General features: G+C 33.2%; 2 protein-coding genes across 5 annotated transcripts in view; one reads left to right on the plus strand and one right to left on the minus strand.

The window, feature by feature from the left end:
* The window catches only part of LOC114324416 (phosphofurin acidic cluster sorting protein 1), a 60,151-nt gene that overhangs the window by 14,928 nt on the left and 17,687 nt on the right, over window positions 1–27,536 (plus strand). For 2 of the 4 annotated variants that reach the window (XM_050647762.1, XM_028272258.2), the window contains exons 3-4: window positions 2,858–3,158; window positions 4,156–4,383. In XM_050647762.1, the coding sequence (XP_050503719.1) occupies window positions 2,858–3,158; window positions 4,156–4,383 (529 nt within the window). Of the gene's footprint in view, window positions 1–2,857; window positions 3,159–4,155; window positions 4,384–8,437; window positions 8,669–11,054; window positions 17,596–27,536 lie in introns of those variants that run through there. The other 2 variants (XM_050647761.1, XM_028272257.2) reach the window with 2 other exon arrangements.
* Window positions 22,148–27,536, minus strand: part of LOC114324414 (brefeldin A-inhibited guanine nucleotide-exchange protein 3) — a 28,476-nt gene continuing 23,087 nt past the window's right edge. Inside the window, exons 17-18 of the mRNA XM_028272252.2 lie at window positions 24,100–26,631; window positions 22,148–22,450 (exon numbers count right to left, since the gene is read on the minus strand). Of these exons, the coding sequence (XP_028128053.2) occupies window positions 22,235–22,450; window positions 24,100–26,631 (2,748 nt within the window). The 3' untranslated portion in view covers window positions 22,148–22,234. The remainder of the gene's footprint in view (window positions 22,451–24,099; window positions 26,632–27,536) is intronic.

Here is a 27,536-nt window from a genome sequence, read left to right on the forward strand (position 1 = left end):
CATAGAAATCGGCCCGCTTAAAAATTTGGTCATTTTTGATGTCTCGTATTTCCTAAACCTGTTGGCAGATTTGAGTGATCTGTTTAATATGTTATAGCCTGATTATTTATCAATATCGCTGTAATAATATTGTTGCTAAACAGGTATATTTTTATTGTATACCGGGTGTACAAATCAAACTGTGTTTTTTCTCAGTTCGCATTACACTGTGGAATATTCTAGGATTTATAAAATACTGAAATTAAAACCCAATTATAGCCTCAGGTTTTCTTAACATTCTGTTTTTTTATTCATTCGTTTATGTTGAATAATAAAAAAGTTAGGTACCTTAACAACTAGACATGTTCTTCATCAATACACGGTATTTCTAAATAAGTGGGACAAACTTTAAGGGGTAATTCTGAATAAAAAAAAAGAATGTGTGTGTACTTTGTACGCACGTAAGAAGATATTCTTCTATTATATAATAGGTAATTTAAACGAAGTAAATATACTTAAAAGGTTATTTGTACTTATTTTATTTAAAAATCAAACTAACTTTCTTATCTACCACTTTCAAAAAAGAAGAATATCTTCAAAAATTATATAATAATATACTTACAATCATAAAATCTATAAAAAAAATAACAAAATAATAACTTGCTTGGGCCTTGAACCCACTTCACGTCTACCGCGCCGTACGAAAGTTGACGCCATTTCAAACTGCACCAAACTCTCGTATACGTCATGTGGGAATATACACAAACTAAACGTTTACACCATAAATTTATATGAATTTAATAAAATTATTAGTTTGATTTTTGTCGAAATAAAATACAACAAAATATAGAGTAAGAAAACGATATATGAGATGAAGATTCGTAGAAAGTTTGTTCGTAATCAGATTATGTGAATTAAAGCATTGCCTACTAATAGGTAACTACATTATTTTGTTTACATTTTCCAAATAGATAGGTATTGAAACTATTAGGTATTTCCAAATGAAACATTTAGAATTACGTACCTGCGGCTTTTCAAAACTATTTAAAAAGTCACTATAATTATAAATTTGATTTTATTTCTGTCCACACATCAATAAAAACTAATATTATACAATATTTTTGTTTACCGATAACCTCCATATTGAACAATTATTGACAGATCATTTCAAAATTTCAACACCCAATCAGAGCCCGTATAACAACTAATACCATACTGTCGGTGTGCGCATGCGCGCGGATCAATCAAATTTTACCCTCAATCGATTCACCGCTAAAGAAGAATATCTTCAAAAATAATGAAAATTTGATTTGTGAACGTATGTTTGCAAATGTTTCGTTTCCTAGATACGGGATGTTGAATTTTTTCTTATAAACTGACAATTTATTTATTGCTCTAAAACCAGTTGAGATATGGAAATGAAATTTGCTAGGTTTTAAGAGACAGTTATTGCCGATTTTTTTACATAAAATTAAGCATTTTATATTCATCATTAGCGTGCATACGGGTAATATGATACGGTCATATTACTAGTATGCGTGCTAATGGTGAATATTAAATTCTTAATTGTATGTGCAATAACTACGTCTTAAAACCCACCAACTTTAATTTGCATATCTCAACCGGTTTTAAAACAATAAATAAATAGTCAGTTTGTAAGAAAAAATTGAACATCCCGTATCTCGGAAACGAAACATTTGCAAACATACGTTTATAAAGCAAACTGTTCATTATTTTTTCATGAAGAATTACCCCTTAAAGTTTGTCGCACTTATTTAGAAACACCGTGTATTGATGAAGAGCAGTCTAGTTGTTAAAGTACCTAACTTTTTTATTATCCAACATAAACGAATAAATCTAAAAACAGAATATTAAGAAAACCTGAAGCTGTAGTTAGGTTTTAATTTCAGTTTTTTATAAATGCCAGAATATTCCACAGGGTGATGCGAATTTTGCGAAAAAAACACAGTTTGATTTGTTCACCCGGTATACAATAAAAATTTACCTGTTTAGCAACAATATTATTACAGCGATATTACGAAAGAATCAGGCTATAACATATTAAAAAAATCATTTAAATCGGCCAAAAGGTTTAGGAAATACGAGACATCAAAAATTACCAAATTTTTGAGTGGGCCGATTTTTATGCACGTATGTTTATATATGTGGTGAAAAATTTTAGTGTTTGAATCTGCATTCATGACGCTTTGAACTCCCCGGTACAGCCATTATAACATCAGTCGCAACTTATTTTTGTTTATTTATTGACTAGTGTAGTCAATTGTTATATTCAATATGATTATACATGAGCATTGGACAAAAATATGCACTTTTAAATAGTATAGTATAGAGTATAGAGCACCTATACTCAACCTTTTTTTTTCCCTTTTTTTGATGAAGAACAGGACTAGTTGTTAAAGTACCTAACTTTTTAATTATCCAACATAAGCGAATGAATCAAAAACAAAATTTTAAGAAAATATGAGGCTATAGTTGGGTTTTAATTTTAATATTTTATAAATGCTAGAATATTCCACAGGGTGTGGTGAACTTTGAGAAAAAAACACAGTTTAATTGGTACACTCGGTATACAATGACAATTTTCCTGTCTAACAACAATATTATTACAGCGGTATTGATAAAGAATAAGGCTGTAACATATTAAAAAATCACGTAAATTGGACAACAGATTTAGTAAATTCGAGACATCAAAGATGACCCTTTTGGGGGCCCGTTTTTCTTGCCGGTCAGTGTAGAATAATTGTTATAAATGACTTTAATCACGGACGTACCTTTTTTTCTGTCACTTATATCTTCATTCATCAACTATTTTCATCTTCCTGTCTTGGCCATAATTTCATTGTTTGTCTGATTGTAGGTCCTTCAAAAGCAAATGGACTTCGAACTTGAACTTTTACCAGAAAACAATAATAAGGATAAGAACGTTTCACCTGTCGCTAGACTTTCAGTATTACAGCTTAGCTCTACTCCAGTTGATCATGAACATAAGATTCGTGAACACGATTTCAGCGAAGATGAGGATGAGATAAGTTCAGGCGAAGAAGAAGGAGTCGACCTTTCCGATAGTGAACCTATTAGAAAGCTTCCACATACTCGGCATAACCTGAAACAAAGATTTGTATCGTTGCTCAGAAGATTCAGGGTACCTGATAATGAAGGTGATTTATATTCTCTTAATAATTATTGTGAAGTAATAATTAGTTTTTAAAAATGTTAATATCAATTAAAAGTGAATAAACATTTTCAATTTCATTGTAACCCGAAACCGCAGTCGCATTATATTTCTAGTTCAATCAGAGAGTACAGCAAGAATATCTACCGGTTTCGGGGCTTCTTAGCCCCTCATCAGGAGATACATATTATGCTCTTCTCTCTGAATGAACTAGAATAATACTTAAGATCTATATGTTCCACTTAGATCTCTTAGAGCTCATTCCACTTTTGCTGTACAAGCACACCGAACCAATTATAGATTTGGTATTGGCTTGGTCAGATTGCTTAGGAGAACACTAATAGCTTACTAGCGAAGTGTAATATACAGTCGGAAAAATAAAAGAATACCCATGAACGATCACATCAATCACTTATTTTGTATTTGCTGTCTTTTTCTATAAATAACAAACGTTTGTTTGTGGGATCGGTACTCACCGGAGGGACCGCAGACGTTCGGATACAATTAGCGTCTCTTTGCAAAGTAACAAGACACTTACTCATTACAGACGCTACACATGACACTAGGTACCTAACTGCAGAAATTCACTGTACCTACCATGCCAATGGCCATTAGTTGTCGAAGGCTTTAGCTAAATAAAAAAAAAGAAAATAAACGTTTGTTATAGAAAATGACAGCAAATACAAAATAAGTGATTGATGTGATCGTTCATGGGTATTTTTTAATTTTTTCGACTGTAGATATTTTTAATTCGACCTTATATCAAGTAAAGTAATCAGTTAGTAGGTTATAATGTCGTTAGGTATGGTTGTTGGTTAATTTGTATTGGTATTATATTATATTGATGATTTGTATTTTTTGTTCTATTATTTGTTGTAATTGATATTTTAATGTATTGTTTTTTTTTTGTAAAAGGTTGTAACCGTAAATAAATAAATAAAATGAAAATACAAAGGTGTTATATGTGTATTTCTGTTCAATAGGGGGAAGAGTACGAGATTGCTTAGACAATCCAAGTGATATTCAAGCTTTATTTCAAGAGTTGGAATCGCTTAGTTGTGACGACGATTCTGGAGAACCTGATACTATATCTATAACGAGTACTCCCAAACCGAGTTTACGTCCATTTTTTAGTAGTAGTCGAAGTCTTCTGGATAATAATTCTTTGCATCTTGCGGAATCTGAAAAGGCTGAAGACAATTCTTTCTCAGGTAAGTGAACTCAAATAATTGAACCCAAAACGTATTACATTTACTAACAAAACTTTTGATTCCATGGAAAGAAACCAACTATTGGGAATATTAAAAACGCTACAGGTCGCCAGGGGTACAACGGCCTCCTTTATTTAGATGGACTGACCCAAGTTTTTTTATGTATTTTGACCCGTAGAACACGAATTTTTTGGGTAACAGTTGATCCGGATGTCGATAAGATTGTTATAAACGAAAAAACTTGCAAAATTACAAGAAAGCGATCTTACGCAAATCTAAACATTTTTTTGTATTTTTTGGGTCATTCTAAGTAAAAAATATCCTTACAAGTTTTTTCGTATAATGCATAGTTTTCAACATAAACGCGGTTAGACTTTCAAAAAATTGCAATTTTTGAAATTTTTGAATAACTTTTGATTAAAAAATAAAATAGCAATTCTGCTTACAGCATTTGAAAGTTCAAGTCAAATGATACCGGTTTTGATTATTTTCATTGCTAAAAATGAATTTTTTTATTGTTAAACAAAGCTATAAACACATAGTGCTTGAATGATGTTTTCAATGCATCTCTCATTTAAAAACGAACGAATAGGTGCAAGTGCAAGCTCCTGAAAACAGGCAATTTCTACATAGCATGCATAAAACGCATGCATTGGGCACGCGTCAAAACGCTCAAACACTATTTGTTTATAGCTTTGTTTAACAATAAAAAGATTAATTTTTAGCAATGCAAATAATCAAAACCGGTATAGTTTTAGTTGAACTTTTAAATGCTGTAAGCAGAATTGCTGTTTTATTTTTTAATAAAAAGTTAATCGGGTTCAAAAATTGCAATTTTTCGATTTTTTGAAAATGTAACCGCGCTTATCTCGAAATGCATCCTACGAAAAAAAACTTGAAAGTACCTACATTTTTTGCTTAGAATGGCCCAAAAAATACAAAAAATTTGTTTTGTCTTGCGCTAAAAAGCTTTTTTGTAATTTTGCAAGTTTTTTGTTTATAACAATATTATCGACATCCGGACCAACTGTAACCCAAAAAATTCGTGTATTACAAAAAATTGTTAATCGTTAAATTGCCAGTACTTATACCAGAGTGAGTGTAAAAACGCATATAAGGGAAACAGAAGAATTCGAAACAAATAAAGGGGTAAGGCAGGGTGATAGTTTATCCACAACATTATTCAACATGGCAATAGAATATATTACCAGAAAAATGAACAAAAGAACACTCAGGAATAGAGGAGGTCAACTTGTAGCATATATGCCGATGACGTTGGGATTATGACAAAGAGAAGAGATATACGCAAATGGTAGAGGAACTCATTCAAGAAGGAAAAATCGCGGGGTTGAGTATTGATGCAAGACAAAAATGTTAAGATTAGGAAAAAACCTACTAATGGAGAGGTCAAAGTGGAAAGATGCAAATTCGAAGAAGTAAATAAATATAAATACCTAGGAGTCATGCTGTCAAGTGACGGAACAAGGGAAACAAAATAAAAGAGAAAACATTGGCAATAAATTCTAACCTAACAAAAAAATGGTAAAAATGATGAAGGATAAGAAAAGAATCGAATGGATAAGAAAAATCACTAAGGTCAAAGATGTAAATGAAAAAATAGCAGAACTGAAATGGAAATTCGCTGGGCACAATGCAAGGCAAAAGGACGGCAGATGGAATAACCAAGTACTACACATAGAGAAATAAAAACAAGAAGAGTGCTTGGTTGCATACATATGATTGTCACACTCGATGCTAGCGACTCGATGAACTACTTACTCACCTAAACGGCCAGAACAGGGAAAACGGGAAATTTAAAATAATTCTATATTTCCCTTAAAAGTTTTCAGAAATATAGGATGGGAAAAAAACTACACACATTTTATCTTAATTAATCTTTATTGATATTTAGCCTACCTACTTGCAAAACACGGTCTTTTGTCACACTATCACTAGTTTTTTATTTGTATGTAATACACTATGTATTACACTATATCCATTAGTCCATTATCACTTGTGTAATTCCAATTTGTACTGTATTATCAGATTAACAGTTAACAGTACTAGTAGGTACATACCTGAAAATAAAAAATAATATAAATCACTCGAAAACATGGAATTAACATTATTTTTAGTAAAATGCAGTAATTAATCACTTCATAGTTTTTGAAATGTTATCTCCTAAGTCCTAAATGAAAGCAATTTCGCTTTGTTGTACACGGCATATGAATGTAATTTAAAAAATCATTATTTCTAGACTATTATATAATATTAAAATTGTATTTCCACCTACCAATATTCAATTCCACCAATTCAATATATTTAAATCAAACAATTCAGCACAACAACAAAATGGAGTCATAAAAACATGATAAAAACACAACCTGGTCAATGTCAACAAGTATATTTTCACGCATGGTAAAAATTTTAGTTTCATAAACAACAGCGCCCCGATGTGCTACTTACCTACGCAGAAAGGAATGTGAACGGTTTGCCCTATCCTTTGACCGCTCTCTTGTTTTTATTTCTCTATGGTACTACCCTGGGAATACCGAAGGGGAAGACCGCAAATGAGATGGATTGACGACATAAAAAAACACGCTGGTTCCAAATGGATGAGTATAGCCCAGGACAGAGAATCCTGGGGAGAAAAAGGGGAGGCCTACGTTCAAGAATAGTCGAAATAGGCTATAGATAGGCGCCTTTCATAGCGCATCAGCGTGCTATGAGGGGAGTTATGGAGGAGTGCCTGAGAGCATTGGGGCTCGGATGCTTCGCCCTCGATTTACCTGGACCAGTTCTTCTCACCCCAATGAATTGTATGCTCAAATGTTCCTAAGGGTATATATATCTATCTATCTATCTATCAGCCTTGCGACATCCAATATTGGACATAGGTCTCCCCTTCGCTCCTCCATCTTTCTCTATCCTGAGTAATGTGCATCCATTTTGAGTCTGCTTGGTGTTTTAAGTCATCTACCCATCTCATCTGCGGTCTCCCTCTCTTTCATTTGTATGTCCATAGTTTCCATTTTGTAATAATTTTATTCCATCTTTCGTCTTTTTGTCTAATAGTATGACCGGCAAATTTCCATTTTAGTTTAACTGAAGAAGGACTGACCCGTGTCCATTTTCGTTGCGGTTTCTTATTGAAAAACGAGTTCATAGCATATAGTTTCCTCTCTTCCAAGTAGTTCATTAAGGTATCTCCTCTATTATTTCTTGACCCATATCCAAAATATCCTATCCTTGTTTCTTCTATGCCCTGCTTCATTCCTAATTTTGCATTAAAATCTCCGATAAATAGTGTTATTCTCGTTTTACGTTCTTCAAGGGCCATTGTCACGTCTTCATAAAATGCTTCAATATTTTTTTCTGGATAGGTTGAGATAGGTGCATATATCTGCACTGTCTTTAGTGAAGTTCTTTTCATTATCATGACATGTATGTTACGCGGACTGAAATTCCTCTAAATGTGCTTACATATTTGCCAATCCTGTTGTTCACTATGAAGCCAACTCCGTTGTTGTTATCTTCGTTACCTTTGTACCTGATTTCAGCTGTATTCTCTCTTCACCTTTTCTTCTTACTTCTGCAAGAACCAGTATATCCCATTTTATTTTCGATAGTTCTTCTTGTAGCTCAATAATTTTTTCATCTCCATTTAGATATCTTGATTGTATGTGCAGACATTTAGTTTTAGGGTTTTGTTTCGTTGAGTTTTCATAAACGAGTTCTTGTCTCTCCCAGACTCCGTGAGACTGACCTTTTTCAAGGTGTAGGATTTGTCACTAGATGCTCTACCCACCCGGGGTACATGTCCGTGTGTTTTAGTACTCGTCATTGTGGTTTGAAAGGGGGTTATTGGCAGTTAAAACACCACGCTTGCCATGCGGGTTGGTGAGTTTGTTATCAGCCGCCCACTCTGGATCAGACGTTCCTAAGGGTATGCAAGACTCATTCAGATCGGGATTACCATCGTGTGTGTGTGTTTTATGCTGCGGTTAAATTGTGAACTTTTGTCATAGATTAATGTTACGTATTTTTGTTGTAGACATGGAATCTATGAAACAACTGTCTCAGCTTGGCCGTCACTATGGAACCGACTTCGACAGAGAATGAGATTGTAATCTGTTAATTGCCCAACATTAAATAAATAGGCTGCTTCAGCTGTATATATATGTTAGTGACGCGAGTGATAATATTATGTAGTTGAAGACAACGCAATGTATCGAATCAAAATCGTTCTTGTACATTTACATATATAAAAATAACTGATTGTGTATTTTTCAAGGAGATTACGAAAGAAATTACGGAAGCCGGTAGAATAAAGCGAAAAATAACTACCATAACTAAAATTGTAAACATCAAGCGATGACATTTATTCCCTAATTGTAAAACCAGAGAGTAAACATATTCGAAAAATTTACATTTGTAATATTACGATATCTTCCATCGAGATTTAAAAAATTCACAATAATCGTGAAAATAGAGGCTGACTGAGGGAACAAAAACGCACACCAATCTACGTTCTTCTTAGCCTTCTATCCAGTTTTTGACATAGATCTCTCCCAGCTCCTTCCATAGATCTCCATCCTGAGCAACATACTTCCAATTTGTTCCAGCCATTCTTTTTATGTCATCTATCAATCCATCTTACCTGTAGTCTTCCTTTTGGTCGTCTACTTTTGTAAGGTCTCCAATGTTGTATTGTGGCGTTCAAACGTTGGTCTTTTTAAAATCCACAAGGAAGAATTTCCTGTAGCTGGCTGTATACCATTAAATACAAAAATTTGAAGAAAAATCTTCTGCGTAAAAGGTATATTTATTTTTAAAACCCCAAAAAGGGCTACAAGTACAATACAGAACGTTTTCGTTCTCAAGGGAGCATCATCAGTGTTCTTGCAAGCTCTACAACTCGACATGCTAAGCCACTAAAAATACATCGGTTAAAACCGTTTAAATGTCGATTAAATGTCTTACATTAGATTATTAAATGTTACATCCAGATGATGGATGAAATTAATAAGGATCTACCCTAAGGCATTATATGACCTTCCACGAAGCACGTGGGTTGTTGAGTTCAATTATCTGTCTTCACATAGAAAAAGGTAAAAGCCAACAAGTAAAACAGTTTTTACAAAGTCAACTTTATAAAAGTTGACTTTTACCTTTTTCTATGTGAAGACAGATAATTTAACTCAACAACCCACGTGCTTCGTGGAAGGTCATATAATGCCTTAGGGTAGATCCTTATTAATTTCATCCATCATCTGGATGTAACATTTAATAATATAATGTAAGGCATTTAATCGACATTTAAACGGTTTTAACCGATGTATTTTTGGTGGCTTAGCATGTAGAGTTGTAGAGCTTGCAAGAACACTGATGATGCTCCCTTGAGAGCGAAAACGTTCTGTATTGTATTTGTAGTTCTTTTTTGGGTTTTTAAAAATAAATATACCTTTTACGCAGAAGATTTTTCTTCAAATTGTTGGTCTTTTTGTTAGCAGACTGGCCTGCGAACCTACATTTGAGTTTGGCCATTTTTGTTGTGATATCTTCGAATTTTGTTTTTGGTGTTACCCAGTCATTCCTCTTTTTATCTGACAGTCGTATACCTAACATTGCTCTTTCTGTTGTGGCTAGTTTATTCATATTTTTCTTGGTTAGAGGCTTGGTTTGCCCATATCTCGAATCTATTCTACAATTTCTACAATTATTAATAGCTTGTTTTATGGCCCACATCTCGATACTATCAAATGCCTTTTTATAGTCTACGAAGGCAAGAATTACCGGTAGTTGGTATTCATTTGCCTTCTCTATCACTGTTCTCATTATTATCAGCAGATGCTCTTATATACTATATCCTTTGCGGAAGCAATCCTGTTCGGCCTGTTAGTATAAATTGTGTAAGTCAACTTCATAAACAGTTTGTATACTTGACTAAGCAACGATATACACTCACCGGCACAAAATTCCGCCCCTAAAAATTTTTGATTAAGTTTGACAATTTATAACTTTATTATTTGTACTCCGATTTTCAAGATTGTTGCATCAGTTTGAAGGTACATGTATTGATATCGTTTGGTATTATCCCGGTAACACAAAAATTTTGCTTGCATGGCATTACACAGGGATGAATGGAAGCGTTGTATTTTCTCCTAACTTTAAAAAATTCTGTGGAAAGAGCTGATTTTGTTTCATAGTCCTGTCATATTATCCCGGAGACATCACTAAAATTTTGTTTTTTGAATTATCCGAATATCTATTTTCTTGTAAGAGCTGTACCATTTTTTGTAAATAAAAACACTGATGGACTCATAAAATAGAGGTTGGGTTGATAAGATTAGAATGGCCCGCATGCAGACCAGATCTCAATCCTATTGAGCATTGATGGGATGAATTAAAAAAAGCTATTAGCCGTCATCCTAGGCCTCCAGAAAATTTGGTACAGTTATGGCCCTGGTAGAGGAATATCGGGCTATTCCCCAGGCAAGGATACACATCTTTATTCGATGCCAAACAGATTGCGCGCAGTCGTTGCTGCAAGATGTAGACATACCCGCTATTGAATTGTTTTGTTGTTAATTATGTTTTATTTTGTTAATTTTAGTGCATTTGAAATTTTTATTTAAAAAAAAACATAAAAGCAGTGTTTTTATTTACAGCTCTTACAAGAAAACAGATATTCGGGTAATTCAAGAAATAAAACCTTAGTGATACCTCCAGGATAATACAAAAGGAGTACCAAACAAAATTAGCCCTCCAATTTTTCCACAGAATTTTTTAAAGTTACGAGAAAATATAACGCTTCCATTCACCCCCGTATAATGCCATATACCAATACATATACCTACAAACTGATGCAAGAATCTTGAAAATCGGAGTACAAAAATAAGAAAGTTATAGATTGTCAAACTTATTCAAAAATTTTGGTTCGCGGAATTTTGTGCCGGTGAGTGTAACTCTATAATTCTTTAGGTCACATTTTCCCCCTTTTTTGTGTAAGAGTGTTACTAGAGTCTCATTCCAGTCTTTAGGGATTTTGCTATTGTGGAGACATCTTTTAAATAGCTCTGTTAGTTTAGGAATTGTTACTGTCCTGCTTATTTTCCAGAGCAATACCGTCCTGCCCTGGAGAATTATTATTCTTTAGCTCGTTGAAAGCTCTTTCTATTTCGAATTCATCTATATTTGGTAATGCCTTTGATCCCACGTTATTTATTTTTCTTTTTCTCTCTCTTTTTTTTCTTTTTCTTCTCGATCTCAGATTTTAAACGTACATTATATTAGTCGCCACTTTCATGAGTCTGTAAATTAAACCTACTGCCAGGTGTCAGTTTTTGTTTCACGGCAATTTTCCATGCCACCCTCTGGAAATCGGTGGCCCCAATATCAAGAGAGCATACCTCATATGAGGAAAACTCTGTACACTCTGTATAAATTTTCCTTTTGATAATGGTTAGTGGTTTTCCACTTTCCAGACTTTTGGTACACTCTGTATAAATTCAAATAATATCGTAAGAAGACTATGAAATCTCTTCACATAATCAAGCTATAATAGTAATTATTTTCTTTGGCTTAAAACGGCTTCATGAACCATTTTAATACCTATAATGAATGACATGTAGTAAAATTCGTGTATTATCATTTGATCCAATTTTTTATAGAGAACATGCAGTACAACATAACATTTTTAGCTCGGGGAAATAAGATTTTTCTCAGGACTGTGACAAATCCAAATATAGGATTTTTTAGTTATTATAGGCTTCTATAAAGAAAACATATACAGTAGGTAGAGCGTCGATAATCCAAACCCTGCTAATCCGAACGCAAAAAAAATTATAAAAATATGATCGCGGACCGAATTTTTGGATTTAATATGACAATATGGGCAAAATACGACCGCGGATTTTTGCAGGTGTTTTATTCCTTGTAACTAAAACGTATGTACATATATGTACTATGTTTATGAGCTTTGTATGTATTTTGAACATATGTTCGATAATCCGAACAATTTGATAAACCGAACTACCCCTGTACCAATCAGTTCGAATTATCGACGCTCCACTGTACGTTTTATACAGAGATTTCGGCGTCTTTTGTAAATTATTAACAATTTAGTGCAAAAAATGCCATTTTTTCGATTTTTTTTTTCCATTAAAAAGCTTAAGAGTAAACAGTAGCGATCAAAAGGTAGCAACAAAATATAACTTCGGGAGATAGTATCATAATTTATATAATTTATAATAAATAGATATTTATAAAAATAAACCAAAATGGGTGAAAATTTTATGTTAAGATAGGTATTTAGAAAGGTATTTGCATGAAATATCTAATAATAAAACAATAATAAATAATCATTTTTTGTTGTGAAGCGAAACAAATTTCGATTTTCGCATAATTTTGACACGGTTTTTAATGGACTTTTTCTTGGAAGGTTTTACTTTATTTTTCGTTTGATTTACTTTTTCCATTTTGTTAAACTATTGATAATATTTTTAGAATAAAAATTCCTCCTAAAACTTTATATACTCTCATTAGAATTCGAAATATTTTTACGTAAAATATACTTACTTACCTACATATAACTAAAACTCACAATTAACAACAATATATTCTTTCAAAGAGGCCAACAAAGAGATACAACAACAACAAATATATAATAAATTAACTATCAATAAACACTACTTTCCTATGAAACAACAATAACGAATTCTTAAATTAACACACTACTGCACTGAACAGATATCGATAAAGATGACAGAACAGATTAGAAAAAATCTGACGCAGGTTTGTCAAAATGACAGTGATAATTTCTCTATGTTGCCTAATTAGTTATTTAGTTATAATAATAATATTATTATAATATGTTCTATTTCTTGTTAGAAATAAAAAATTTTAGTAGTTCCAAGATTACACAAAATCGAGGTATGGGATAAAAAGAATGTGACCTTGTACGCACGTAAGAATTTATACTTCTATTATATGATTTCAGCGAATTCAATAATTTTTAACGTTTATTTTTATTTTATTAAATATTAAACTGAGTTTAATATACTTACCATTTTCCAAAAATCCAAAAATTAAAAAAAGACAGCAATTGTCCGCATTTGAACCCGGGACCTCTCGATTCGTAGTCGAATGCTGTACCAACGAGGCTACGAAGGCATTGTTTTGACGGTTTCTCGGACATTATGACAAACCACGGTAACAAATTAACGAAAATTGAAGTATTAAATAAAAATGTTTTAATAATACGTATTACCTTAATCCCAAGGAAAAAAAATCAAAAGACACAAAAATTATAATAAATATATTTACTAAAAACACTAATATATTTTTTCCACACCTTTTTTGGACTGATGCATATAACTTAAAAGATTTAGCAAGGAACAACATACTGTCTCTGTGCGCATGCGCGCAGAATAATAAAAATTCACTCCCTATCGCGCCTAAAGAAGTATAACTTCAAAAAGTTTATTTGAAGAAAGTTTTTTTTTCCTCTTAATATCTCGACAAAATATTCAAAATTAGAGCCGCAATCTTGGAACGCGTTTGTTGCTACCTATTGATCGCTACTGTAGCCTCTTAATAATTGACGTAAAATTACAAAATTTTAGGTATCTTTGAAAATATAAAAAAAATTTAAAATGACGATTGTAAAAGTTGTAAAATTCAATTGTTATTTCGAAAACTGTAAAATAAAACAAATTTTGGTGTTTTGATTAACTTGTGTTGACCTTTATATGTTTGAGAGTGTTCCAAATGCTTTCTGGGCTTTTCTAAGTCGATGTTTAATATTTGCCTCGATGCCACCATGTACGCCAACTATACTTCCCAGGTAGCAAAATTCTTGTACCTGTTTTACTTCTTCTTAATAGATATATAATTTTTCCTGTCGGAATTGACCTATTCTCATTTCAACCGTCTTATTGACATTTATAATAATTTTCTGCCGCCTCTATCTGCAGTTTACGTAGCATGTTCTTCATATCATCTATTGTATATGATACCAGGCATATATCGTCTGCATATTCCATATCGGCCAGTTTCTTACCATCTAAGTAGTTCCTAAGGGTTCTAAGGGTTTCCGTTTTCCCTGTCTATGGTTTTATGGAAAATGTAGTTGAGACATACCGGGTGGTGAATCGTAAAACGGGCCATAGGAATCTCAATGTAAAATTCTAAACTGTTGAATTCCTGCTTCCCTAATTATTTTACATCAAAAGTCATGAGAGAATATTTGTAGACATAATGAGAGAATTTGTAGTCATATTGAAATCTGTATTAAAATCAAAAGTTAAAATTGTTCTACGATTTAAATGCATTCCAAAATTTTGAAAAATATGATACATTTGCCACAATAGGTATGCGTGTAAAAGTAAAGCCACACGTTACTATTTAACTGACAGTGCTCACACCATTGACTGAATAAAAAATCTTTATTATTAATACTTTCTCTGCAACTGAGGGTATCTTATCAACTGTATTGTTTTTAAACAATAAATGATAAAATAAAAATATTGACAGTTCAAAAATGTGAAAATAATAACTTCATTGTGACACATTATTGCACTTTGTGTGGCCTAATTTTGGGCTGAAAAACTGAAAAATGTATTACATTTTTACAAAATTTTGGAATATGTTCAATTCGTAGAACAATTTTAACAGTTGTTTTCAATACAGATTTTGATCCTCTACAAATAGTTTCTAATGTCTTTTGATGTAAAATAATTAGAGAAGCAGGAATTCAACAGTTTAGAATTTTACATTGAGTTTCCTATGGCTCGTTTTCCAATTCACCACCCGGTATATTGAATAGTAATGGTGAGAGTATACAGCCTTGCTTTACCACCCTTGTCTATTTCTATTTTGTCCGTCATTTGACCCTTATGTAATACCTGGAATGTTGTTCGGTTATACATCACTTGTATTATTCTAATTATCTTAGGTGGAATTTTAGCTTGGCTTAAAATGTTCCAAAGAGCTTTGTGTTTTATGCTACCAAAAGCTTTGGCAAAATCTACAAACGTCATTATCAGTGCTGCATTATTTTCTTTAATTTCTTCTATGATGATGCGTGTTGTAGCAATCTGGTCAATACAGGATTGTTCCCGCTTGTTATTTTATTTATGTAACATATTAGCGTTATACCTCTCCAGTTTTCGCACAGCTGCGCGTCACCTTTTTTTGGGAGATTTATTATGATTCCATTATTCCAGTCTGTAGGTACATGTTCTTCATTCCATATCTCTGTCAGCAATGGTACCAGTAACTCCACTGTTCCCTCAATGTCAGATTTCCACAATTCGGATGGGATATTGTCAATTCCCGCTGCTTTGTTATTCCTCATGTGGCGGATTGCTTCACGTATTTCTTTCTTCGTTGGGCTCTCTGCATTTATTTTTAAAGTTTTCAATTGGTCCTGCTGCATGGTTTTCTTGCGCAAACAGTTCGTTTTCTTGCTCTGCTTGAGTTCGTTGTAATACTCTTGCCATCTATGGGTCTGTTCTTCTGTTGTTGTTAGAAGTTGTCCTCTTTTGTCTTTTAGTGGTTTGTTATTGTTTCTGTTCCTGTTTGCCAAACGCTTGGTGTTTCTATACAGTGAGCACGTAAAGGTTGGAATAAATTCATTTTCTCGAGAATGGACAAATTTGAAAAAAAAATCCAAAAACAGGTCCATTTTTATTTTTAAATTACGACTCTTTGGCATATATGCCATACTAGTGACGTCACCCATCTGGGCGTGATGACTTCATCGATGATTTTTTTTAAAGAATAGGGGTCGCGTTATAGCTCATTTGAAAGGTAATTCAATTTTCTATTCAATAATATAAACATTGACATAATTATTTGTACAGGGTGTCCAAAAAATTTTTTTGAATTAAATTTATTGACAAAAGAAAGAATGTATGTAATTTATTTAATTCAAAATACATTTTACTGCTCTCAGAAAACGAAAAAAATGTTTATTTGAAAAATAATCATTGCTTTTCGCTTAAATTAAAGAGTTCAAACTGTCAAGAGGCAGGTGGATGGCTGCTTTAATATTGAATTTAAGCAAAAAACAATATTTATTTATCAAATAAACATTTTTTTCTGTTTTCTTATAGCACTAAAATGTATTTTGAATTAAATAAATTACACACATCCCTCTTTTTATGTCAATAAATTGAATTCAAAAAATTTTTTTTTGGACAGCCTGTATAAATAATTATGTTAATGTTTATATTACTGAATATAGAATTGAATTGCCTTTCAAATGAGCTACTACACGACCCCTGTTCTCGTTTAAAAAAATAATCGATGACGTCATCACGCCCAGATGGGTGACGTCACTAGTATGATATATATGCCAAAAAGTCGTAAATTAAAAATAAAAATTGATCTGTTTCGGGATTTATTTCCAAAATTTTCCATTCATGAAAAAATGAATTTATTCCAACCTTTACGTGCTCACTGTATAATTCTCTTTGGTTATTTGTTGCTGCTGCTTCTTCTGCTGCTCGCGCAATTCTCTCTGTCCATTTTCTCTTGTCTCCTCTAGCACTCTTTTTTACCTGTTTATTTGCAGCTTCATATTCTTGGGCTATTTTAATTTTGTCGTCACTTCTTTGTGCTCTATTTAATGTGGCTTTGAGATCCTTCCTTTTTCTAATAAGTTGCCACGTATTTTCACTTATCCACTCTTTCCGTTCTTCTTTTTGATATTCTAAGATAACCTGCGCATTTTGATGTACGGTAAGTTTAATCGTTTCCCATTTCTTTTCTACACTTACCTGCATGTTGTTTATGGTTTCAGCATTTTAACCTATACATACTAACTAAAAAAAATAAGATATCTGGATTTGTCATAATCCCGAAGATGTCTTTTTTTTGCTTATTTCCCTGGTGTAATATGGTATTAAATACAAGAGCAACGTTGTCAAGGGCTTATCTTTTGTATTTCAAGCAATTTAAGACTGTTCTTCCCTTCCTTAATATTAATAATAATAATAATAATACTCATTTTACGCCGATATTATCTCCAAGAAGTTGTGGTTAGGATGATATCGCTAGTGATTTACCTAATAAAATTATATCTGCACTAGGAATATTTGTATCATGTTTAAGAATGTTCCTTTATGGTCCATATTACATTTTTGTATACATATTTGTATGTTTATAAAGATTAAGGTAGCTAATAATAAATATATTGTAACAATTTTTACTTTTTGAGACATTAATACCCCACTAAACAGGAATAACAGCTCACAAATAAAAAGAACTCACAGGTCAGAACAAAAAACACAAATAACATCGTTGATAGAGACGGAAAACTGATTATCACTGATTTGGATAAAATAGACAGATGAAAACACTACATTGAGGAACTGTTTAATGATGAAAGGCCCGAGATTTAAATTAACGAAGTAGTTACAGGACCTGACTTAACTATGGACGAAATTGAACAAGCAATAAGATTAGCAAAGATAAGAAAAGCGACGGGACCAAGTGAAATAATAAAGCTCTTCGAAAGTTCAGATAAAAAATTTCTCCTTCATCTTTTTAATAAAGTTTATCGAACTAGCTATATACCAACGGATTGGCTGCTGTCGACTTTTGTGACGATACCTAAAAAAGCTAATGCGACAAGATGTAGTGACTACCGAACAACTTGATGATACACAGTTGGATTCCGCAATAACGTTGGAACCAGAGAAGCACTATTTAGTATTCAGGTGATGGTACAGAGATGTCGAACATCCGGTTTATATGTGTTTAATTGACTTTGAGAAGGCCTTTGATCGAGTAAAACATACTGAAATGATTGCCATTCTTCAGAAAGTGGGTATTGATGATAAAGATCTACGAATTATTAAAAATCTTTACTGGCATCAACGTGCAAACATCAGGATTGGCCGGGACACTTGTGAAGAACAAATACCAAGAGGAGTAAGGCAGGGCTGCATTTGGTACCCACTAATATTTAACATTTATTCTGAGTTTGTTTTCAATAAAGCAGTGGATAATGTTCAATGTGGTATCAAAATGAATGGCGTCAATATTAATAATTTGAGATATGGGGATGACACGGTGTTAATTGCGAGCAATTATGAAGAACTTCAACATCTGATTAATAGGATTATCATAAGTTAAACACCTCAAAGGCCAAGGTGATGGTTGTCAGTAAGACTCGAATACAACCCTAAGTAATAACGGCTTATAATGAACAACTGAAGAGAACTAACAGTATCACCTACTTTGATTGTAATCTAATTGAGAACTGAGGGAATGGTTTAACAGATCCTCTGCATCCCTTTTCCGAGCTGCTGTCAACAAAATTACTATAGCCAATTTGATAGCCAACACTCGATAATCGAGTACGGCACATGAAAAAGAAGAAGAATCAGGAATAAGGAGGCTATGATACCTTCTTAACAACTTGGAGGTTATACACTATTTAAGCACAATTTCCGTAATAATCTTTTGAAAACGATTTCCACTTTAACTTTATTATGAAATCGGGCTTTAACCTTCTACAGGACTTTTCAGTCACAGTCGTTTGTTTCGAACTTCTGTCATGTATCACATAATATTAATATATTTACGTCATACGTTATAGGGCTTTTCATCGATTGTCATTTATTTCGAGCTTCTGTCATATGTTGTATAATCTGTGTATAATATTAATATACACGGATTATACGAAATATGACAGAAGCTCGAAACAAATGACTGTGAATGAAAAGTCCTATTGATATAACCAATGATACAAACCAAAGACGTATGACTTAGATATATTAATATTATGTGACACATGACAGAAGCTCGAAACAAATGACAATCGATGAAAAGCCCTATATTACCACGGTTCTTAGACATACTACGGTTGCCCAGATCGACGGTGGTGGGGAGACTTCAATTTTTGACTTTACGTCACAAGAATACAGAATCCCATATTTTTAAATGCTTTTCGATCACTGAATGTGTGTTGTGGTGTATGTATGTGTAGTATTTATGTTATTAAATAATAAGACATATAATACACATTTTATCTTATACCGGGTAGTGAATCGTAAAACGGGCCATAGGAAACTCAATATAAAATTCTAAACTGTTGAATTCCTGCTTCCCTAATTATTTTACATCAAAAACCATGAGAGAATATTTGTAGAGAATTGAAATCTGTATTAAAATCAAAAGTTAAAATTGTTCTACGATTTAAACGCATTCCAAAATTTTGAAAAATATAATACACTTGCCACAGTAGGTATGTGTGTAAAAGTTAGGCCACACGTTACTATTTAACTGACAGTGGTCACACCATTGACTGAATAAAAAATCTTTATTATTAATACTTTCTCCGCAACTGAGGGTATCTTATCAACTGTATTGCTTTTAATGATAAAATGAAAATATTGACAGTTTAAAAATGTAAAAATAATAACTTTATTGTGACATTGCTCTGTGTGTGGCCTAATTTTGGGCTGAAAAACTGAAAAATGTATTACATTTTTTTAAAAATTTGGAATATGTTTAATTCGTAGAACAATTTTAACAGTTGTTTTCAATACAGATTTCAATCCTCTACAAATAGTTTCTAATGTCTTTTGATGTAAAATAATTAGGGAGCAGGAATTCAACAGTTTAGAATTTTACATTGAGTTTCCTATGGCCCGTTTTCCAATTCACCACCCGGTAATATCCTAGTTTACTTTATATTTTTGTATTTGTAATTTTGGTGTTGTTTCCAGTAAAAACTTATTTTGAATTATTCATGAAAGTTGTACATCGTTCCTATTGTAGGAGTTTAAATAAGAATATATATTTATAAAGTAGGTTAAAACGTTAACATTTCATTATGTAATAACGTAATAATAATGTTGATATTTTAGAATGCCAGGTACAGGCTGTAGTGTTGCCAAATTTATTAGGTACCCATTATTTAAATTTTTACAATAAATTATACAAGTAATTCTAATTGACATAATCCTAGCTGACCTCTAAGGATAGTATGTATTTAATAGTTAAGCCAGTATTAATGGAAATTCATCGACAAATTGTCAGTGTATAATGGAGATTGAAGTCCTAGATTTCCGTAAATATTGCATGGATAAATATCAACAGTTTCCATAATTAGGTATCCACTAAACATCTTTATTTCTTAACTATCTTGACTATTTTTCATACATCAAAGACATATAAATATCCATTAAGGGGAATGAGCAAAATGAAAAAACAAAAAATAGTAAAATTCTGTATAAAAGGTATATTTAAAATCCCTCAAAAGGGCCACATCAAAATCACAACGTGGCCCTTTGGAGGGATTTTAAATATACCTTTTATACAGGATTTTACTGTTTTTTGTATTATATGGTATACAGCCAACTACAGGAAAACTTTTTCCTTGTGGATTTTTCAAAATGAAAAACTTTGACGCACGTCAAAATTCTCATTAGTTTTTTAAATGTATTCATTTTTTTCGAATCCTGAGAAAACAAGTAAATATTTTTGAAAAATTTAAACGCAGAATGAAAGACTACATTATTACCGAGGGCCGAAAGTCCCTGAAAACTTCTATATTGTTTATTTTAATAAGATGCAGGGCTGAAAATAAAATAGAAGTGTGAAATCTTTCATTCTGCGTTTAAATTTTTCTAAAATACTTATTAGTTTTCTCAGGATTCGAAAAAAATCATATTATGATTAAAATTACAGTATACTCGTGACGTAATCGCACCCTTAATGTTCATTGGTTAGTCGATCTGGGAAACCGTAGTAATGTCTAAAAACCGTGCTATATGACAACATGACTTTGACACTACTTATATTACAGGTAGTTATCTTTGTTTCATCATCATCATCAATGGCGCTACAACTCTTCGTGAGTCTTTGCCTCGTTTACTATTGCCTTCCATGTTTGTCGATCCTGTGCCACTAATTCCCATTGTCGCACTCCCATTTTCTCTAGATCTTCTTTGACTGCATCTTTCCACCTTTTTTCTTTTTCGAATAGAGACTCTAGCTCGTTATTGTATCTGCGCCTCCATCCGTTTGTCACGCTGTCCTGCGTTTCCTGCCATTATTCGGTTTCAACTTCTCGCTCTAATTTTTTGTCATTTGTGATTGTTGCTCCTAGATATTTAAATTTTTTAACCACTTCGAAGTTATGATCGTTTATAGTAATATTTTGCCTTATTCGCCGTCGTTCTTGTTTTGAGACGGCCATGTATTTTGTTTTGTCTTCATTTATTTTTAGACCGATGTTTAATGCAGCTTCTTCAAAGCTCGAGAAAATATGCTTAATTTCTAATGTTGATTGTGCTACTGCGTCTACGTCATCGGCAAAGGCGAGTATGATTTTTGCTCCCCGAGCAGTTATGTCTGGTTTGAGTTTTGGATACATTTTTCGCATTACATATTCTAAGGCCAGGTTAAACAACAATGGGGACAACGGATCTCCCTGTCTTAGTCCAGAATTTACGCAGAAAGCATTTGATATTTTTCTTTCACACTCACATCTTTGTTTCGCACTCTTAAAGACAAAGAGAAACAGTGTAGCCCGTAGTTGCTTTGGTAAATAAATATATGTTTTTTATTCAGCAACAACGCTTTCCTACTAAACTTAACGGTAGCAAAAAAACTAATATATGAGGAAAAATTTGTTGAATTTGTTTGTCGTCTAGTTTTTACTGTAGGTGGGTTATGATGTCATTAAATCTATGACGTGCATTCCTAATTGTTTGACTTTTAGTTTTATGAAATAAAAAGTTACTTATTTTATGTTGCTATTTATTTTTAAAGAAAATGGTCACATTTAATTTAAACTTAGATTCCAAAAATATATTATCACATTCATGTTTTAATAATTATCGTGATCAACATACGAAATATTCATTCTTTGTAGCAAAATCTCAGTAGAATTTTTTATCTTTTCGTCTTGGGCACCGATTAGTGAAACAGCTCCATCTTTTAACACTGTCGCCAGGGGAGACAACTTTTCTGTCGATAAACTGGTCAAAAGTTCCAAACAGGCTTCCATTGTCTCGATTCGAGTTGTTTTATATGTTTCCAGATCCTTAAAATTTAATAGTCATTAATCATAATATTCCTAATAGGTAAACTAAAACGAAACAAGTTTAAGTTTTGATATTTAAAATACCATTTTATATTCTACCAGATTAAAAACAATGGAAAACCTTTTCTGCTGACACCATCCGAGGCTTCCAAAAATGCAAGTCATGCGGATTCTGAGACTATAGGAAGATGGGGGAATTTTACTATTTATAATTCACGTCCCATCTGCTCAGCGCCGTAAAATTCCAACGAGAATGTTTCCTACGGGAAAATGTTCCTTGAAACGGAGGGTTCATTACTGGCCATTCAGGATCAGGTTATACCAACCAGAAATTACCGGAAATATATCGTCGAAAGACCCTCAGGTCCAAAACGACAAATGCCGATATGGATGCCAATCTCAAGAAACCATCCATCTTACAGGGGGCTGCCAGGCATTTGCTGCAACTGAATACAAGGAACGGTATGACGCAGTAGGAAAGATCATTATCAATACGTCCCTGAGAGTATGCTTGAGAATGACAACTACAAGCTATACTGGGACCGCACTGTGCTCACAGATCAAACAGTGGCACATAATAGACCAGATCTCGTACTAGTTAATAAATTAACAAGGCAAACAACACTAATTGATGTGGCGATACCTAATAACAATAATCTACGTAGGTACTAAATTTACTGAAAAGATCGCCAAGTACAGAGATCTGGAAATTCAAATACGAAGACAATGGAGAATGCAAAATACTCAGACAATACCAATTAATATGTCTACTACAGGAGTCATTCCGAAGAACCTCCTCGAAAACATAAAAAAAGCTGGGTCTAAATGAACATTTTTATAAGACCATACAGAAAAGTTGTACTACTCACGACGCGCGACGGCCAGAAGTGTACAAACATTTTTGGGAGATACGTCTGCATAACAAGTCACATATGACTCTATAGTGTGGAAAGAGTCCCACCAGACCTCAATCGTTTTGATACCGTTGGTATCTGGGATGATTCAATTTTCCCCTTAGAGGGAGTGTGAGCCCTATGGCCAAATCAACCATAATAATAAAAATGACAACAATGACAACACATTGGGTGCGTTCGGACGACCACAGCGGCTGTCAGCACAAAGCAGCTTAATGGTTGTATCCAGCGGTAATAGGGGAAGCTTAGTAGTAGATCTCTCAGCGGCTGACTTCCGGCAGTGTCATCTGACAGCTATCGCTTACTTATGTCCAGCCACTGTGGTCGTCCGAATGCACCCATTATTTAACCATAGCCGCCATATTGGATAATTTTTGACATGTCATTTGAATACCTAATCAGAGCAGACGTATAACGTATCCATAGGGCTTTTCATCGATTGTCATTTATTTCGAGCTTCTGTCATGTGTCACATAATATTAATATATCTACGTCATACGTCTTTGATTTCTATCATTGGTATATGCCAATAACGTATGGCGTAGATATATTAATATGTATTATTTGACACATGACGGAAGCTCGAAACAAATGACTGTGAATGAAAAGCCCTATACGCGTAGCACCAACAATTTTTGATGAATTCGCGCACATTTGCATTCACTCTCAATCGCGTCCAAAAAAGTATAACTACAAAAAATTTCTATATACATTTAAATTAAATAAATTGTTTACCTTAAACATGCTTATACTTCGTTGTTGTAGAATCTCGGCTGGTACAGGTTGGGTTGATGACAAATTATTATTAGGAACAAATGAAGAATCCAAAACTTGCTTGTTATCTGTTATAATCGAATCATCTTTGACTCGTTTTTGGTCCGTAGTCATAACTGGTAGTTCATGCGATTTGTTGTATATGGAATTTATATTATCACTAGATATAGTTGACTTTCTCATTTGAAGCAAAGTGTTTTTGTCGTACTTTATGGCATTTACCTCAGTTTTGTAGCTTTTATATGTGAGTTTGTTATATCTGACTGCCATCTCATTCGTTTCATCGTCTGTTGAATTATCGGCGCTGTTACTCCTTTGTTTTAAATTTTCCTTTTTGGGCAACCATGTTTTATTTGATTCGTTGGTGTAAATAATAGCTTCATCACTTTTTATGTCCGGTAATATGTCTTTTTCTAAGTAACTATCGGTTTCTGTACTGATACTAACGTTATCACTTTCTTCTTGTTTGAAATCTGTTTTTAAATGCTTTGTAAAGATGAACGGCTCATTATTAAGTTCATCTGTTACTTCTGGTATCGCAATAGTAAGACTCATGTAAGAACTACAGAGATTATTCCATTTAGTATAAAGTTTCTTTAAAAAATTTTCTATATAGTCCAAATCCGTCAAAAAATTCTGTTTTTCCTCCTGAGTTAAAATTTTTCTCAGATTTTTCGGATCAATCGCATATTTCTCGATTCCGTCAAGGCATAGTTCAATTAGGACTATAATTTGAACCACTTCAGACGTATTCGCTTGGACGTACAAATTGGCAGCTTTCTTGAAATTACCAACCTTTTGTATAAGAAACTTTAAACCAGGTCTTACATCGAATTCTGCAGCTCTCATATTCGACATTTCCAAACATTTTAAAAGGATATCAACGTGTTTGGCATTCACTGTAGTTAGAATTCCTCGTAGGCTACATGAATTTATATGAAGAATATTTAAGATAGGTGTAATATGGTTGAGATTCTGCAATAATACACTCGATACCGTTTGAATCAACATTTGATGAGCCAGTATTCCAACAACCAAATTTTTAAATGGTACTCTGATCGTATACAAATCTGGATTAATAATAGTACTTGAATTATACGGATATAACAAAAACACAAAGTTCCTGTCTTCAGTCACTTTTCCTTTACTAACATCACATGTGCAGGGTTTCCTCTGGCAATTAGTACAGTGCGTTTGACATTGCGACGAAAAAACTTGTTGAGCTAACTCATACAATCTTTCATTTTCAGATAAATCAGTATCTTTCCTTGCAGCCACTTTTACAGTAGCAAGATCTCCATAGAAACTATCAGAATTTTCTTTAAAGACCAAGCATAGTTGGTACAAGGGATTCAAGCTTATTGCACAAGCTCGATGTAAAGCTAAGACTAATATCTCCCACTGTCGAATAGAAAGAATTTTTCCAGCGCTTAGGATAATGTGTCTCATGCATGAGGATCCCAATCGAGCTATGTTTTCGGAAGGTTGAGATATGCAATCGATAAGAATCAGGAGAAGCTGTTTAAGAGCAAGAGTTGCGCCTGGATGATCTTCATTTACTAAATTCGCATCTGATTTGTGTAGATCATATAAGTAGTCTACTACTAATTCGCTAGCTAATCCACAACAGTGTTTAAAATTTTGCCAAACTTCTCCAGGTTTTTGAATGTTTGCGTTTTGTCGCAACCAATTCTGAACCATAGGTAAAAGAATGTGATTGATGCAGTAAAATCCGAAATTGATACCTGGGTTTTTGGTTAAATCTCTTATAAGTTTAAACAAAGTTTCTATAACATACGACTGATTCTTTGTAACAGCCAAAGTAGATGCTGATGCTAGACCTTCCAGTAAAATATAGTAGATTTTAAGAATATTGCTCTGCTTGTCCATTTTTCCTAAGGTTATTTTTTGCTTTTCGCAATTTTCAAGATCATATTTGATCGAGAGATCATCATAATTAACTTTACTGAAATTCACTTGGTTAAAGTAGTTAATCTCAGAATTCTGTAAAACGGGATCTACTAATTGTGGATTCGTTTCTATGTTTATTCTGTGCGTTAAGTTAAAAGTGGGACATTTGGGCATATTATAGATGACTGATAATATGGAAGCACATTTTTGAAGGAGCTTTAACGATTCGATACATACATCTACTGGCCCAAGTAGCAATTTCGAAGGAAAATCTGGTTCTTTTTCTAAAAACATAGATTTGTTCCAGTCGTTTTGTTGCGTAGTATTTTGTGTTGACTCTGACGTTTCTTCTACGTTCGAATTTTTGATATGCGAAAGAAGACAAAGGATGTAGTCTAACGCAGCATTAGCAAACACCAGAGTATTATCAGTAGAAAGAAAGATTTTAAATACATCTAAAATTGCAGCTGCGTTATTTCTTGTATTTGCTACTCTTAGGGTTCCAAAAAGAGGTTTCCAACCAGAACAAATTTCTGTTCTGTTTGCCTCAACGAATTCACAAAGGCAAGCAACAATTTGATCCTGAAAAATAATTATTATTGTATTTTTTGTTACAAATATGCCAATTTTTAGTGAAATATATTTATCAGCCCGCATGGTGCTCCGTCTTTGGTAATTGCCGGATGTAGCTCAGTGCCGGTCCCAAGCCCGGATAAAGGAGGAGGGTTTGTATCCAGAAGGGCATCTAACAGTAAAAACCTTGCTAAAACCATGCAAGGAAGAAATATGGAAAAGAGTTTAGAGGCTAGGGCGTTCGTAAGAAGAGAGCTCGACGATTTCACACAGAGGAAAAGGATTGGTGTACTTTGTGCGCAAGAAACTTGTTGGATAGGTAATAAGTCGAGAAATCATGGAGATGGATACTTAATATACAGGGTGTTTCATTAATAATTGTCCATATAGTAACTGGAGAAACCTTAGCACAAAATACGAAGATTTAACCTAAAACACTTAAATAAAATGTGGTTCCTTACTGAGTTACAGGGTGTTTTACCTAAAAATTTAAAAACCATTTTTGTTCAGCATTTTAAAACTATTCGACGTATCCTTTTCATACTTGACAGGGAGTATAGGTACTGTACAAACTGCTAAATTATGTTAAACAAACGTTTCTGGCTATTACCAGAGGCGTACGACGGGGGAAAGTGAATGGTTGACCCTTTCCAAGTTCTACGCCACTGGCGGAATTGCTATTTGAGTTCAATTTTTAGATTCTCTAATACTTTCTATGAAAATAGTATCCTCTTCATTCGTAACGATAAAGTCATTAGTTTTCGAGATCTTTGAAGTTAAAAATGAAACGATTTTTTCCAATATATCGAAACCTATTAGAGATTTTTTATTGAAAATTGACATGTGGTATTCTTATGGTAGGGATATCTTAAAAAAATAATAACAGTGAAATCTGTACACCCATAAAAATTTTA

Source organism: Diabrotica virgifera, chromosome 3 (genome assembly GCF_917563875.1).
Source record: "Diabrotica virgifera virgifera chromosome 3, PGI_DIABVI_V3a".
In the NCBI taxonomy this organism is placed as follows: domain Eukaryota; kingdom Metazoa; phylum Arthropoda; class Insecta; order Coleoptera; family Chrysomelidae; genus Diabrotica; species Diabrotica virgifera.